Source organism: Eleutherodactylus coqui, chromosome 13 (genome assembly GCF_035609145.1).
Source record: "Eleutherodactylus coqui strain aEleCoq1 chromosome 13, aEleCoq1.hap1, whole genome shotgun sequence".
In the NCBI taxonomy this organism is placed as follows: Eukaryota; Metazoa; Chordata; class Amphibia; order Anura; family Eleutherodactylidae; genus Eleutherodactylus; species Eleutherodactylus coqui.
The window spans coordinates 84,229,613-84,247,677 of record NC_089849.1 but is presented as its reverse complement, the minus strand read 5'-3'; the positions used below and the strand labels follow the sequence as shown (position 1 = coordinate 84,247,677).

At 43.6% G+C, this 18,065-nt stretch overlaps 1 protein-coding gene across 1 annotated transcript in view; it reads right to left on the bottom strand.

Annotated features, from left to right (window-relative positions):
• The window catches only part of GCGR (glucagon receptor), a 72,107-nt gene that overhangs the window by 23,004 nt on the left and 31,038 nt on the right, over positions 1–18,065 (bottom strand). The window contains exons 2-4 of the mRNA XM_066588173.1: positions 10,704–10,760; positions 4,033–4,169; positions 2,922–3,018 (exon numbers count right to left, since the gene is read on the bottom strand). Coding sequence (XP_066444270.1) covers positions 2,922–3,018; positions 4,033–4,086 — 151 coding nt within the window. The 5' untranslated portion in view covers positions 4,087–4,169; positions 10,704–10,760. The remainder of the gene's footprint in view (positions 1–2,921; positions 3,019–4,032; positions 4,170–10,703; positions 10,761–18,065) is intronic.

The window sequence follows — 18,065 nt, the reverse complement described above, 5'->3', positions numbered from 1 at the left end:
ACATGTGTAAAAACATGTGCCAATAGTACAGATTTTGACTGTTTTTTTATGTGGAATTTGCAGTGGAAATTTACGCTGCAAACATTCCACAGCATTTCCGCCATGTGTAAACATACCCAAGTCAGTTTGAGGTATGCTGCCACGTGCAGAGTGGCCTCACTAGTAATAGTGTCCCCTATACAAGCCCCAGAAATAATAGTGACCCCCACATAACCCCCAGTAGAATTAGCACCCCCTATACTAGCCCCAGCAATAATAGTGACCCCCACAGTGACCCCAGCCAGTAGTATTAGCACTCCACTATACCAGTCCCAGAAATAATATTGACACCCCACAGTAGTCCGAGCAATAATAGTGACCCGCCACAGAAGCACCAGCAATAATAGTGATCCCCACAGTAGCCCCAGCAGTAATAGTTACCCCCCACACACAGTAGCCCCAGCAGAAATAGTGACACCCCACTGTAGCCCCAGTAATAATAGTGACACCCCACTGTAGCCCCAGCAATAATAGTAACACACCACTGTAGCCCCAGCAATAATAGTGACATCCCACTGTAGCCTCAGCAATAATAGTGACACCCCACAGTAGCCCTAGCAATAGTTGTGAGATCCTACTGTAGCCCCAGCAATAGTAGTGACATCCCACACTAGCCCTAGCAATAGTAGTGATACTCCTAGTAGCCCCAGCAATAGAAGTGACCCCCACAGTGGCCCCATTATTATTAGCATTCCCCTATACCAGCCCCAGCAATAATATTGACCCCTCCCCACAGTAGCCCCAGCAGTAATAGTGACCCTCCCACAGTATCCCCAGCAGTAATAGCGACGCCCTAGCAATAATAGTGACACCCCACTGTAGCCCCAGCAGTAATAGTGACATCCCACAGTAGCCCCAGCAATAATAGTGACACCTCACAGTAGCCCCAGCAATAATAGTGACACCCCACAGTAGCCCCAGCAATAGAAATGACCCCCCACAAAAGCCCCATCCATAATAGTGACCCCCCCCCCCCACACACACAGAAGCCCCATAGTATTAGTGCTCCCCTTAAGATCCATATACTTACCTTTTCCTGGTCTCCACAGCACCATCTCTCCTCTCAGTGCTGCTGATCCAAAGAAGAGAGGTGAGGGGAGGAGGGAATGAAGATCCTGGATGCACACACTGCTGTCAGTGTGTGCATCCGGCCGGGGAGCTGCGTCACCGTGGCTGGAAATCACTATAATGGTGACCCGACGTCCAGAAAGTGGGATAAATGGCTGTCCCGGTGGAAAGCGGGACACAGGGTTCCAAAGCGCGTCTGGTCACCTTACCTAAAACTGTGTGGCTACTAACAACTTACAACTTGTGAAGACTGAATTCATCTTTCAGCTGAACAGACCCACAAAAGTGACAAGGTTATTGACTACATAACTCCTACAACCCAGACATGCAGCAGCTGCGCCATGTCCGATACATGTGGCTGCACCCTGAAGGATAAAGCATGTGAGACAGCCTTCTGGTGTAGTTTATGCCAGAAAACCAGAGCATTTTAAATAGTAAATCTGACCCAATATTTACTACCCTGAGGCTAACTTCACACGGGCGAGTGCGATATCGGGCGGCGATTCACCACCCAATATCATGCTTGCTGACATGTGGTTTCCCCGCATTTTTATATCAAAACCGCTTTGGGGAAGTAGCGATCCTTGTGGAGGATTGCTGAGTGTCTCCCATTGTTTTCAATGGGAGAAACCTTGCATCGCACTTGCGTGCACCTAGCACAGCCCCAATGGGCGATGCGATGGAACACCCAAAGATAGGATGTACCGCCATTTGTTTTTTGGAACGCAAATTTTACTAAAATGTTTTTTGAGCACCAAGTCGCATTTTCAGAGCTCCTGAGATATCCGTGCAATGATAAACCCAAGTAAATGACCCAATTTTTGTAAGCTTAACCCCTCAAAGAATTCATCTATCCAGAAGGGACTGTGTCACATGACCGCATCACCACTACAACGAAATGGCGCTATGGAGGGTTGGCCATCTGTGAAGAGGCGCTAGATGCGCGGTAACGGCAGTCATGGGCATATCACATGGAGAAAAGAACGCCCACCTCCAGGATGTTTTCCACTCCTCCCTAATTAAGGTAATAGACTCCTTTGCTCCTATATATACATTGCTGTATCTCTTTTACAACTAGGCTTGAGAAAGGGGAGGTAGGTGCACCGAAACGCGTTGCCTGCATACTTGTTCTGGATTCTTGGTTCGTTTGTACCTGTATTTACTTGTGATTGTTCTCTTGTAATAGAAGCCAAGTAATCTTGTAGATATGATACCTTTTAATGGCTAACAAAAATACGTGATGTTAATGTGAGCTTCCGAACCAACGCAGGGTTCTTCTTCAGGCTTAAATGAAATAGATCCGAAGAGGCATGTATATTTATACTTGTCTACATTAAAAAGATTTCCATGATGCTGGAGTCTCAGGATTAACCTGGGCTTCTATCGCCAACAGGAGGAGGAGTTGTGAGTTTATCCATACCCCCTCCTTTCAAGTAAGTGGCAGTGCATTGTCATTGACATTGCATATCAGCAATCCATTTATTTACTATTTATCCTCCTATGAGCACAAAGATTTTTTAGACATACATCTTGTTTTTGCAGAAAACTCTTTTTGGAGTTTTGGTTTTATTTGCAGCTCTCCATTACTTCTATCTGAATGCTACTCTAGCATAGGAGGTACCCTCCATAGACATTATGACTACAGGTATGACACTTAGTCCATCGGGCCCAAGTGTTCACACCAGGCGAGTCCCTCCATCTATGCATTTTGATTTCTTTAGTTGATCTGTATCATCCTTGTGAGGCGCTTTCCTAAACATTCATTCTAATATGGTATACAGTCTTCAATCTCCATATGTGATAAAGCAATTCACCTGTTGGAGGGGGCTCCATGGACATATTCTGTTGGCATTCAGTTTCATAGTTCCTCCATCTATCATACAGGTCATACATTTTCTGAGCGGATACACCCTGTGAAAGAAACATACATGGAAACCACTTCATAGACATGGAGGAAAATGCGCTATACAGGGGACAATTACATCATATTAAATTGCTACCTCATTGGCGGTAACTTGATGTGTGGCTCACTTCACACAGATATCTTCCTTCCTTCGCGGCAGGATCTTCTTCCTTCGGCCCGGCGAACGTGCCCGGCACATGCGCGGCACACAGCCGGCGTGCCGAGCACATCCGACGGGCCGAAGAAAGAAGTTCCGGCCGCGAAGAAGAGAAGACACACACGGTCCGCTGCAGGTAAGTTCATTCTTATTTTCAGCCCTCATGTCCGCGGGGCAGGAGGGACCCACTGTGGATTCTCCATAGAGAATCCGTAGCGGGCCTGATTTTCCCCGTGGACATGAGGCCTAACGCCCCCTGCATGTTTCTTACTAAATTGTGCACCTTTACATGGTCAAATTATGTACATGGAACTTCTTATGGCCTTTGCACCACTTCTCTGAGCATTAATCTAGTGCATGGCACTGAGCTTGCAGTACCATTCCTGGACACTACTCAATGTACGGAGCTGTGCTATTTTTTAGTGTACAGTGGCTCAAAAAAATGCTAATCGGTGACAGTGTTGGGTGTCAGACCTCCACGGATCTGATACTGATGACTATCCTTATTATAGTCCTGGAAAACCCTTTTAATAAATGCAACCTGAAAATATTTTTTAATAAAGTTACTCAGTAGGGGGCAATAATGAGCAGGATAGAAGGCTCCTCATCTTATGTCTTGCGCTGAACAATTGTTTATACGTGACGAGTGCGCTGCTCTCATCTGCATCGCCTGTGAAGGTCACTCTTATTTACATCCATGCATGATACATGTCACTGTGGAGGATGTGCCCTGCACTCCTGGTCATTCCCACATGAACACAGTTGGAAGGCTGCCAGGAAACACTGGTCAATCTGTGTGTTCAGGCCGAAAATAAGGTACATAAGTGAGAAAAGCAGCATCATCTCCTTCCATTCATTCCTGTACCTGGCAGATCACTAACAGCACCAAGAAGACGCGGAGAAAGGCATTCAGGGGCATCACTGGGCACTGAAAACCTCATCTGGAGGATCTTCTGGTCTCTTCTGGTGGAGCTTTCGAGAGATGTGCACAAGAGGCCAGAGCTAGAGAAAGACATACACAAAATTCATACTTGACTAGAGCAATATGAATCCAAAAACATTTCCTCGGTCCTTTCTACTGTAAATCTTCTTGCATTTGTCACCATTCAGACCCTAGAACCTATAAAATGCCCCATTAAAGGAATGCAAGTGGTTTTACGGATTAGTGTGTCTACCAAGATGGAATAAGTCCATGTGTAAGCCATGTGAAGACCTTGCTCTCGGAGCAGGGGACCTGGAAGCAATGATATAGGATGGATATAGTGCTGACGTTGGCCCATCCGAGAGCAGGGGTGTCTATCGGAGCACCCTGTGCTTAGAATAGTCTGAGAATCTGGCAGCCACATGAAGAGGAGACTGGGAATGGGACAAACTGTGGGGGGGCACGAGGGTCAAAAACATTCTGTATACATAATGGCATTGCTGTGAATCGGAGGGTCGCTTTAATAATATTAAAATCCTACCTAATGTTTTCCCACAAAACTGTATCTAAATCTGATCAGATCACACAGCAGGTTCAACTACACAGCTTCTCTTTAAAACCATGCTTACTTAAAGGGGTTCTGACACAAATAAGGTTTTTATGCTTTAGCAGCCATTGTTCCCTCATCTGCCTGATGGACACAAGGAACCCAGGTTTTTTGGCGTGCTAAAGCATAAAAACCTAATACTTACCTTTTTGAGTTGTTGTTGTTGTGCAGCGGTGGTCATCTCCCAGCAGACTTTCTGCTTCCCCCGATGAGCCAGGACGGGCCGCCCCCCTCCGGGATTGCGCACATGCGCAGAAGACAGGTGCCCTCTGACAGGAGTCAGGACGGGCCGCCTCACCACTGCGCACACGCAGATCTTGAAGTTCAGCTAGGATGGATGGACCGCCCACAGCAAGCACTGCTTGTCACATGGCGCCCGTCCATTCACCTAGGAAGTGGCTCATGGACAAAACAGAGCAGGAAGTGGTCATTTTGACAGCTCCAACTCTGCTTTAAGAAGCTGCAGAAGAAGATGCCTGACAATCGGTCCTGGCCAGGCAAGGTAGTAAAAAAAAAATTTTTTTGTCAGAACCCCTTTAAAGAGGTTGGCCACTTGAAGTCCTGTTAGGGACCTTGCCAATCAAGGCAGCTTACACAAGAAAGGTTATTATCTAGTTGGACAACCCCTTTAAAGAGCCCAAATCAAGTTACCTTCTTCCAAATGGCAACCAATATGGGCATCACTACAACATCTACACAGGCTGTTAGCCATTTTCTCCAGGCCCATGAACGAAATATCAGTTTAGTTATGCATTAATGCTGATTTAGGAGATGTAACCTTTCAGGACTAGATGTGTTAGGAGTAGTGTTGCCGGTCATGATCTTTTGGGTGATAAAATTGGGCTGATTTTTGCAAATTGGATCGGTTCATCCCAATCCAATTAAAAAAAAAAAAAAAAAAAAAAAAAAAAAAATCACAAAAAACTCGAATTTCCAATCAATGAGGGTAGGGAGGTGTGCGTTTGTTTGTTTTTTTAACTCTTCAAATAATGTAGCTTAGAGCTTAGCACTATTGCCTTGTAGAGAAGAAGGAGAAGAATGAGAAGGAGGAGTAAGATAAACAGGAGATGAAAGAGAACAAGAAGAAAATCATCTTCGCCATCTTCTTCTTTTCCTCCTTCCAGTTCTTCCTTCTCCAGAGAAGTAGGAGAAGGAAGACGCTTGGTGGCTCAGTGGATAGCACTGTTGCCTTTTAGTGATAGGGTTCTAGGCTCACATCTATCTATAGGAAACATCTATGTGGAGTTTGTATGTTCTCCTTCTCCTTTCCTTAGTTGATAGTGTTGTTGCCTTGCAGTGCTGGAGTTCTAGGTTCAAATCTGTCCAAGGGCAACATCAGAATGGAGATGTTATGTTCTCTTTGTGTTTATTGTTCTCCTCATCCTCTAAAGATGAAAGAACACGTGTGGTGACTCAGTTGCTAGCTCTGCTGCCTTGCAGAGTTGGAGTCCAAGGTTCAAATCCCTTAGAGCCTCGTGTGGCACAGAGCGTTAACGTTAAGGCAGCAGTATGCAGTCCTAAAACTTTGCTCATGACCTGAAGGTTGCGAGTTAAATCTTCACATGGTTCAGGTAGCCAGCTCAAGATCGACCCATCCTTCCGAGGTCAGTAAAAGGAGTACCCAGCATGAGGGGGGGGGGGGGGGGTATTAAATAAATTACCTGAAAGTCCTGCAGGATAAGTTGGCGCTATACAAATAACAAAATTTATTTATTTTCATGAAGGACAACTTCTGGTTGGAGGTTTTCAAAGATGTTGCCTTGATGGGATTTAAACCTAGGATCCCAGCTCTGCAAGGTAACAGAGTATGAGGTACATACTTCTTTGATGAATGCACACCTACTCCTTAGGGATTGCAAATTAGTGCACCTCATTTCTTTTACTCCCCTTGACGTTAATGGAAGTCGTAATTCACGACTATTTTTTTGAAAATTGGGTTGGGCACTCCTGATGCGAATATCCCAATAATCCAATAATCACTTAACACTAATTAGCTGTCCAGGAATCTGTGGAAGCCTTGTGACTCTTGGCATCTATACTGGTCGTTAGTCAGCTTCCACAGCAACAAACATAACAAGAAATGGCAATACAGTTTGTAGAATCCAGTCAGAAAAAGCAAGTAGATGTAATGCTTCCAACATATAATAAGCCTCCCCGCTCAATGCTAGAATCAATCATCAGGGACAGATAGATGCTCAGTCCATACACAAAACCTTTCCACCATCCAAAGAAAATGCATCCAGATCACACCGCCCATTGCAAAGATGGTATGTCTTTGCCAAGTGCAGGTGTAACACCTCCTTTATGGATGGAAATATGGATATAACGATTTTATGATTGCGATGCCAAACAGTCATTCAGGAGAAAAGCCAAAAATAATATTGCACCGCTGGGTATCAGAAGATTTTTAATCAGTATGCTCACAAATGTGAAGATAAAAGCAGCATAAAGTCAATCATCATACACATGCCATCATTAAAAGGCCATGAAGGGGCCTGAATCTAGATTTTGTCACTCAACCCTTGGCTTGGCTAGTGAGAGGACTATAGATGTGGGTCAGGAAGGGTATAGTTTCTATTTAGGGAGAGCACCTAGAACCTGCTGCACACTGATGAGGGGCAATCACCACAAAACAGCTGTCTGTGTATGGTTATTCTGGCTTTGGCTCACAATTCTCAGTCACTATTACAAGGCTTGTTAAAAAGTCTGACACTGCCTTGCAGGAATGCTGCCTTCCAATAGATGGTGCTGTAGAGGTATTATTCTATCTTCCCATTTGCATATTTCCCAGAGGAGCATGAATGGCCTTCTAAGTCTCCTCACACGTTCTAGCTGCTCTTCCTGAGGATAAATAATACATTTTCTGACCCTTTTCGGATGGTGGAATGGTTTGCTATTTTGGAATTGAGCGGTGAGGCGTGTTATATGTTTGGTGGAAATTTGTGGAACTCCATTTCCTTTGCCTCATCTGCCCTACTGCACAGCTTGCAACCTTGTCATTTAACATATATACTTTCCATTAGGATGCAATGGTGTTTAGACCCCCAATGCAATCCATTAAAGGGGTTCTCTAAGATTAGAAACTGCTGCTCTTCTTCATATGCTTTGGAGAGATGTAATCCATTCCCAGGTTATTTAGTGCTGCCGCTCACACAATGGTCTCACATCATCCTCAGTGATGGTTTAGAATGTACACAATTGTTTTTAGCAAATAGTCAAAGAAAAATCTCTTCCTTTATGCGTCACAAATCAATGAGGTCGAAGATTTGTTGCGCAAAAAGAACTTTTTAGCCCTTGATAAAAAGGGACGTGACTCCATATAACTCCCTGCCTATTGTGTTCGCAAGACATAATTCTATCTGGTTGGGGGAAATGTCATAATTACACAATGCTTGTTTGTAGACATGTCCAATTCTCCTAAGGTTCTGTTCTGCATCAGGAGATACTTTATAGACTGGATTAGAAAACTGCAGGAATAGCAATGCCCCACACTTTATTATCTGAATCTCTCCTTAGTCGTTGGAGTGCTCGGGTAATACGCAGGGCTGCAGGTGATTCGTAACATTCGCCATGATCTACCTGAAGGCTCCGGATGCTCGGGGATTTACAGAATATACAAAATCAAATATAATTAAGTGGAAAGAAAGAAAGATCTTCAGTCAATAGGAGAGGGAAGACCTCTAACGGAGAAAACAATTTCTTGAAACTCAATGAAGTTGAGGAGCGGAACAAGAAGGTAATTTCTGGACACTGGAATCTGAAGTAAAGCTTAAGGCCAGATTCATACGAGCGTATTCGTGTGCGTATTTTTGCACACATTATTTGCGCATGCAATGATTTCAATGGATTTGTTCACATGCATGAATTTTTCCTGCGCATGCCGTAAATGCAAAAAAAAAAAACCTGCAGCATGCTCTATTTTCCTGCACACCAAAAGTCCCTATAGAAGTAAATAGGGATGTGCAAATGCGTGCGCAACACGCTGCGTGGAACACTGCACAATTACACAGGAAAAAAAAAAACACACCTTGAACTCATTTTACTAATTATGGGAACATCGGTGTGTATTTTTTTTGTGTGTGAACTTGCACATAAACAGTACAGTAAGGGCGAGCACCCACTGGCGGTTTTTTACCTGCGTTTTGCGTTTTTCCTGCACAGGCATAGAGATAACATGTGTTCCTGTCCACTGGCGTTTTTTTTGCGTTGCGTTTGCGTTTTTAACATAGGAACTGTCAGTTGCATATGTGTCCCTATTTTTCTCCTAATGCACCCATGAATGTCAATGGAAATTAACGCAAAACGCCGCGAAAAACGCGCGGAAAAAACGCGAGAAACGCGGCGAAAACGCTGCGTTTTTTTCCCGCGGAGAACGCAAACGCCAGTGGGTGCTCGCCCTAAGGCCTCATGTCCACTAGCAAAATTGAATTGCGGATTCCGCGCATTCAATTTTGCCTATAGGGAATCATTGGCCCATCCGCAGTCAATTAAATTTAATTTTGTACCCGCGGATGGCGTTTTAATTGATTTGCGTTTTTAACGCGTGGAAAAAAAAAACACAGCATGCTCCATTTTAGTGCGGATTCTGCGCAGATCGGCCACATTGCTATCAATTGGTGCAGATATCCGCATGAAAAAAAATACCATTTAACCCTTTCCAATCCACTGTCAGACCTCTGAAGACATGATTTAAGGCTGTACAGCTGCAATGTTGGAAGACATCCGTCGGGGTTCTCTTACTGTATAATGCCAGGCTCTCTGCTGTTGGAGCTTATCCAAAGTGTCACCTCATGCAGTACTGGCTTTAGCCAGCATATAGCGCTGTTGTATAATGGCAGAAAAAGAGTAACCCCCCCCCCCCAGGAAAACCAGGATACAAATTGGATTGGAAAGGGTTAAAGCAAATCTGTGCGGAATCTGCTGCAGAAATCTGCGCGGATTGTATTTTTCTAGAGGACATGAGGCATAAATGACACCAATGCATGTGCAAAAAAAGCAGTGTTCGTTCTGCAAAACTCTGCGCTCATGCACATGCAAATACGTATACGCTAGTGTAAAGTTGCGCATCCCCATTGACTTCCATGGGGAGTTTTATGTGCAGAAAAAAAAAACGTGCTGCGCTTTGTTTTGCATGACTGAAATGCGCAGGAACATACGTGCATGTGAACAAACCCAATGAAATCTATGGGTCCTATTCACTGTGTACTGCGCACGCCTCCTTATACTGCATTTGACATATATGCAAGAGGTTCCATGGCATATGGTGGGTGCTAAGTACTAGTATACCTTATTCTTAGGATTATCTAATTTGATTGTTTCCATTTCCCCAAAAGCCCACCCCCAACCCCAGCTCGAGACAAGGAGAAAAAAATATATAAAATATTATTCAAGCCATTTCCACTTTTTAAGAAAAAATTCTTAGAATATTTAGAAACTGCTAAAACTTTTACATATTCCATTATTTTTTTCAAGCAAGTTTCCACTCCTAGAATACAAGCTGCCAACCAGATCCAAAAGTTGACGAAAAGTGTAAGAAATATTAATGTAGTAATAGAAATTCTTAACTCAAAGGGGCCAACAAATTAGGAGAAAAATTAGTACTGCTCATTCGAGAAAAACAGTTTGAGTCAGCGTAAATATTAGTATTGTATAACGAAGGACTGAACAGCAACAGGCCTCAATTGTAAGGCAAAATAATGTGCAGAAAGTTGGCATATACTTGCGCACAACTTAGACACTGAATTCCCCCAAGACCCCGCTCTCCACCCAAATAGTGGGTGTATAATACTAGTATAACCTATGTATAATACTGAAGTAAACCCATGCAAAGGTCCCCATAGAAGTCTATGGGGGGTGCGCAAATACGTGCGTAATATGCAAGCAGATGGGTGAAAAACAGCGCAATTACACTGGAAAAAAACACATCTGGAACTCATAAGGCTGAATAGCAATTTAAATCTCTGATCAACTTTAAAGCAAAAGGCGGTCAATATTAAATTCCACATACCTTTTTTAAGCTTTATTGAATGGCATGGTTAGGTTTTTTACTCCATAAAAAAGCATTCTGCAAAAAAAAAAGTTTAAGGTTTATGGGTTTTTGGTTTTTTTAATAGCAAGAGTTATTGGGTCACGTATGCAACTGTATGGCATATATTGCAATATTTCCTGACGTATGCTTCCAATGACATGTCTTACTAGAAGGAAGTGTTATCTTCCTTACCCTCCAGCAGCCTATAGCCTCTTTCCCTGTCTGCAGCCGCTCTGTAAATGGGACCTCTCACAAAAAAATAACTCCAATGCATATATATTATGGACGTATTTACCCTTATAAATATTGCTTCAAGGGGACAATATGGTTCTTCCCTTAGGCACCATGTGGAGACACAAAGTTTTTGTGTGCCACTTTCGAAGGTTCTTGGACACGGGTCCTAAGACGCTGTACATAGTTTGATATTTTACTGCAACTGAGTTACATGACTGTTCTGTTCTCCTTAGACAGGTCACATATACTGTATATTAGATGAAACCAAAAAGTTAAAAACATTGGACAACTAAAAATCGTATGGTAAGCCTAATATTTAATGGACTATTCCAACTTGCAAAGTTATCCTCTTTCTACAGGATGGCGGTGGACCACTGATCTAGAGGAATCGCCCTCCGTAGGTCCCGAAATTTTGACAGCTGTGGCTGTGAGGCATGTCACCATGCCTTTCACTTCAATGGGAGTTCAAGCCCTCGGCAATCTACGTAGATCCCATTAAAGTGAAAGGGACAGTTGGAGATTGCTGAGCACTTGAACGCCATTTCCCACAAATGACATGCAGTGAATGGCACAATTGCTATCACTGTCAAAATTTTTGGACCTGCCGTATGCGATTCCTCTGGATCAGTGAGGGTCCCAGCGGTTGTGACCCACAAATCGTCAAGTTATAGGATAGGTGATAACTTGCTGAGATGGGAATACCGCTTTAACAAGAACTTCAATTACAACATGCATGAAAGCTCCTTTAAACCAGTAATCAAGAAAATGTTCATGCTCCCAGGGTGATATTTACAGCTCACACTGCCCTAGGTGTGGTGACCAGATGACCACTCGGGACCTGAGGCCCGCACTGAGGAGCTGGGAGGCTAGAGTCCCTGGAGGGACGAACGATACCTCGGCCCAAGTATCACTAGGCCTCTTCCGGACACCCCTCGGACAGGGATGGCCTATAAACGTGCCGTGGACTGTAAATATGTCACGGGTGACGCCACCATTCCTTACTTACCAGAATGACCCTCGGCGGAGAAATAAATGAAGCCCACGCACACAATTAGCTTTTAGTACATCAGTCCCTGGGAACGGTCAGGGCCTGGCAAAACTTTACTTGCAGCTTGACAGATTACAGCTTAATTACACACCAGTGCAGGTAGGACAGTAAACTTGAGGTCAGGGAGGAAACTCAGGATATCATCGGTCCTGCAGTCCACATTATCTGTCAGGTACCGCTCCAGGAAGAGAAACTCCCCAGAGCAGGATGGGGTAGGATCTCTCCACAGAGACTTGCTTGACTGAGACTTGGATCTCTGCACAGCAGACTCATCACTGCTCTCTCTCTCTCTCTCATGGTTCCTGGAATTGGGGAACTCAGGAAACCTCTTTCTCCTCCATCACCTTTCACCACATGAGGGTTTGATGGTACCCCTCTGTGGCCGGCACTCTACTCCGCTCTCTACCGTAGAATATGATGGACGGCCTGAAGTAGACCATACCTTGCTCTCAAACACTCATACTTATAGTGTCTAGTATACCACGTGACCGAACATAAATTGATACTTTTCCAGACATATCCCAGTCACATTCAGACATTAACCTCTCATATGCGGCAGCTGTGCCATACACATAACAAGAGACAAGACAGTTTGCACAGTGCATCTACACAAAAGACATGACATTTATGGAGGGGCCAGAAACATAGACTTTGGGCAACTACATAGGCACTAAGCTTGAACACACATCCATTAAAGACTACATTTTTCATATAATATCAAGCAAACAGTTATAGACTACAGCAAAAAAATGCCTGAATACACCCCCATTAAAATTACATTTGCACTCGGCAATCATCATCACGGTTTGTTAGTTTCTGCAATCATAATGATGATTGGTCACTTTTAACAAAGGAGATCAATGATAAAGAAATTAAATCGCTTATCAGTGGTCATCAACAGATGTGATGACACAAAAATAGTCGTATTGGTGGCACGATTGATAAATGTAAATGCGGCTTATAATGACATTGACACAAGGCATTGCAGCCTAGCTCAGCTAAGTCCAAGTATTCAGTGTCGTGGACTGTTGATCCTCAACAATCATGGGGCAATATAGGGCACACTGTGTTGTATCAGAGTCCTGAATATGTACACAGGTGTGGTTTTAGTGCAATATAAGCGGGCCAAAATATTGCGGGTATACTGCACTAAAAATCACCTGAACAGGCAATTTTTCACACGCAGAAAAGCCAAGCTTCATATGCATTCACTGGAGCATTGCGTTGCTTAAAAAAAGTGCAGCTGCTCCAGGACTAAAGAAAAATTAAGCCCTGCAGGGCTTCAGGATTTCCCCATAGCAGGGAGAGAGCGAGCAATGTTATGGGGGATTAACCCATAGCCCTGCTTTTTTTCTCCCTGCTATTGGTTAATCCCCCATACCCATGCTCTCTCTCCCTGCTCTGGGGATCCCAGAGGGATATCCCCATAGTGCAGAGAGAAAGAGTCTGGGCTACAGGGGATCCCTGAGGGATATCCCCATAGCACAGAGAGAGGGAGTGGGGCTAGAGAGAGAGAGGGCAGGGCTAGAAGGCTTCTCCCAGGGATTCCCCTTACATTACTCACAACTTTTGAATTCTCTACAAAGTACACTGTGCAGAAATAACAAATCTTTTTACAGATATTCACTTCTCTTTCACACCTTCCATATTACACGCTTTCTAAGAGACACTCTTCCCTTAGGACTGTAGACGTCTTCAGTTCCAGTTATCTGATAGGCCTTCAGTGGGGTATGCACTCCAGATTCAGTGATCAGCATTCACTCAAGCTTTCTATTTTGTTTTAAGGCTTCTCAGCGGCTTCCCTTTTCTTTCTGTCATGGCAGAAGACCCATTACTCTACGGCTAGCCCAGTGCAGGAATGCCCACCACTTCCGATTACATTTTATCAACTCTCTTAACTAAACTCCGCCACTCAACTACTCGGGACGTTCAACCATGTCATTCATGCAGTTAAAGGGGCATGCACATAGGAATTACTCACAACAGTCATTCACATGCATCCACACCCCAGCTTCGGGCCACTACAGGCTGTTATCTTTACTCATGTCATCATATCTTCCGGGGGTTACAGTCTCATGCTGCTGCTATACCGGGTGCCCGACTCCTCCTCCATCAATGTGTTCTCAGTACAGAACAGACTGGGGGAGGAGTCTGACACCTAGTACTGCATCAGCATAAGACTGTGAGGCTCGGAAGATGTAAGTGCAGATAACACTCCAGAGTTGCAGTTCTCGGGGGAAGGTGGGGGAGGGTGGTGTGATATGGACCATGCTGGTATAACCTGGGTATCTCCTGTATATAATTATATATGTACAGCTGATATAAGTAATACATCTCCTGTATCTAGTGACCCATGCTGGTTTAACCCTGGTCATATCCTATATATAAAATCATAAATATACAGTTGGTACAAGTTATACATCTTCCTGTATGTAGTGATGCTTGCTGGTATAACCTAGGTATCTCCTGTATATAATTATATATGTACAGTTGATAAAAGTTATGCACCTTGTACATAGTGTATGCTTTATGTATGGGTACAGGTACAGATGACATTAGGCTGTATGGTTTAGGTATGGGTACAGGTGTAAATGACTGCAGGCTGTATGGTTTAGGTATAGATACAGATACAGATGACTGCAGGCTGCATGGTTTAGTATGGGTACAGCTGTAGATGACTGTAGGCTGTACAGTTTAGGTATGGGTACAGGTACAGATGACTGTAGGCTGTACGGTTTAGGTATGGGTACAGGTGCTGATGACTGCAGTCTGCATGGTTTAGGTATGGGTACAACTACAGATGACTGCAGGCCGTATGAGTTAGTATGAGTACAGGTGCAGATGGCTGTAGGCTGTGTGGTTTAGGTATGGATACGAGTATAGATGACTGCAGGCTGTATGTTTTAGGTATGGGTACAGGTACAGATGACTGCAGGCTGTATGGTTTAGGAATGGGTACAGGTACAGATAACTGTAGGCTGTATGGTTTAGGAATGGGTACAGGTACAGATAACTGTAGGCTGTATGGTTTAGGTATGGGTACAGGTACAGATGACTACAGGCTGTATGGTTTTGGTCCATGAAAAACTTACTATTTTCACTGCGTATGTACATTTTTGATGTGTATTTGATGCATGAGTGCTTTTTTACATCTGTGTTGCATCCATATTCACTGCTTTTTGCATGTGTGCAAGAAAAAAAATTGCAAGGAGGACCAATCGATATCACTTTTTTCACCACTGTCTTCTGGAAATATGAGTAAAAAATGCAGTGAATACACATGCAACTGCATATTTGCAGCATTTTTATGTGATTGCATGGACTTTAATGAGTGATTTAAGTCCATGATACGGACCAAAATATGTAATCTTTTTTATGAGCAGAAAAAAACGCATATCTGAGTCCACCAATGAAATCAATGGTGTTGTATACTGTCCAGATTACATCCATGAAAAATACGCACAGAAGATATGCCCGTGTGCGGGAAGCCTAGTTCTAATAAATAATGTTCATGTCCCAACTTGTTTCACCCTGCAATATCCAATATGGCCGTGGACCCATCTATTACTTTGTAGCTAATATGTTCCATGTTGAAGCCATCATGACGACGATGAAACAGAATAGGAAGTATTATTCTCCAGACTTATGGAAACCTTCTGCAGAGCACAATCTTCTATCAGGTAGAGAAAAGTATTTTTGTTGTGGAATGTAGCTTATCAGTTCTGCTCTTTGGAGGAAGATTGTAGAACTGATACCAGAATGAAATATGTCTGCTGAACACAAATACTGTAAGTTATTTTAGCTATTTTATTTTAGAAGTAGGTGAGGCATCTTGGCTCCGGCACTGGTTCGCCAGCCAGAAATCTTTTACGGTTTCATCAGCACTTTTTGGAGTTTGTTCAGCTGACCATTATATTTAAGAGACTGGTAAAAGCTCCTACAACCACTTTCAAACCACCTGCATGCCCACGTTCTGATACCTCATTGCCTCTATGTGGCAGAAACAGCAGGGAACTAATGTCCAACAATAAGAAACTCCTATACTAACTTATTGTTAGTACTGTTGACGAGAGTTCAGACCTCTGTCCATTACGTTTAATTATTTTCAGGCTTTGTTGATCCAGAAGAAGGCAAACCATGATAAAGTACAGTATGTTCCAAATCATTATGCAAACAGATAGCTGCTTTCATAGCTCCAAATACACCAGGATTAAAGCTGACTTCACACGGATTTAAGGGCATTTGGGTGCGCATTTGCGTCACACATATCTGCGCAATGGGTGTTGCATATTTGCACGTGCATTTTCGTGTTTTAGCACCCCTTCACATGGGTGAATTTGCACATGCAATACGCAGAAAAGAGGACCAATTGATCCCAATAGGTTTCTTCCCCATTTCCGTATTTTGCGTGCACATTTCGGTTACGCAAAAAAAAAGGGAACATGTACTATTTTTGAGCATATTTGCACACTAAGGCCTCCTTCACATGATTGTCATCTTAACACTCCGATAGCCGCACTAAAAAGTTGCGACCATCGGAGCTTAATATAGCACGAATGAAGAATAGCCGCAATGAAGTCACGGCTATTCTCCACGATTTTATCGTCCATTCACATGCCTGGCTGCGGTGAAATAACGCCACAGCCCTGAAGTCCCTTCGTTGGCAGAACAACTTTAAATTACATTTATATGCCTCAACTGCAGGCACCTGTCATTGTTTAGCAGCACTCGCCGCAGTTAAACTCCCTCCCTTTGCTGGCCAGCTATCATAGACTCCCATAGGACTCTATGGAGTCTCCTGCATTGTGCCATCAAAAGATAGGACAAATCCTATCTTTTGATGCAGAGAAATATCAGCGGTAAAACAACACACTTAGGGCGCCTACCCACTGGCGATTTTTTTTCCTTTGCGTTTTGCGTTTTTTCTCAAGAGCAATTAGTATATAATGTGTTCTTGTCCACTTGCGTTTTTTTTTTTTTGGTCCGTTGCAATTTTTCACATAGGAACTGTCAGTTGCATATGTGTCCTTATTTTTCTCTTAATGCACCCATGAAAGTCAATGGAAAGTAACGGAAAACGCGCAAAAAAGCCGCGAAAAACGCACGGAAAACGCGCAAAAAACACGCGGAAAACGCTGCGTTTTTCACGCACGAAAATCGGCAACGCCAGTGGGTAGGCACCCTAATTGTGCTATCTATTGATACGCAATTTTTTGGGGGCGCGTCACCATTGGTTCCTTTAGATGCGATTTTTTGACATGCCTATTTTGCGTTAAAATGATACTCGTGTGAAAGAGGCCTAAAAGATCCCCATAGAAATCAACGGGGAGTGCACAAATGCATGCACAATATGCAAGGAGATGTAGGAAACACTGCGTTATTCCATTGGAACTAATTAGGCATTTCAATTGGTGCGGGTTTTTTTGCCGTGCATAAATGAACATGTCTTGTGGGGGCAAAAAGTACAGGTAAATACACCGATGAGCAAGCAAAAAAAAAAAAAGCACTACATATTGCACGCGCATATTTTTCCAACCATAATACGCAGCACAAATGCAGTGGTCCAGAGTTAACGGAGCCCCTCCATAAGTGTGAATATATATGTCTTGTGCCTATGTATTATCAGTGCCTTCTATGTTGCATAAATTTGATGTGTATTGCACCTCTGCAGCACTGAATGGGTTGCTGTCTGGGTTATGTCTGAAAAATGTATCTTGTTGTATGTCATGTGCTCTTGTTTCATATATGTGTTTGCAAGAGGTTCTACAAGGGAGTCTGCTTTTGAGTCAGTGCAAGGTGCAGAGTTGGGAAGTTAGCAAGAGAGTCTGTCTTGGAGTCGTGGGAATTGAGAGACTTTCAGTGAGCAGGAAAAACTGTGCCTTGTCTTACAAGGAGCCCAAGGATGGAAGAGGCTGAGCAATTGCCTTGTGTATGCCCTGGGCCCAATATTCCCAGGCCTTCCTGCTATTAACCTGGAGGACTGAGAGAGTGAGATGAACCACCATGCAGGGCTGAGTGCCTTTCCCTTAAATGTGAGTGTTGACCGGAAGAGAGCTAGA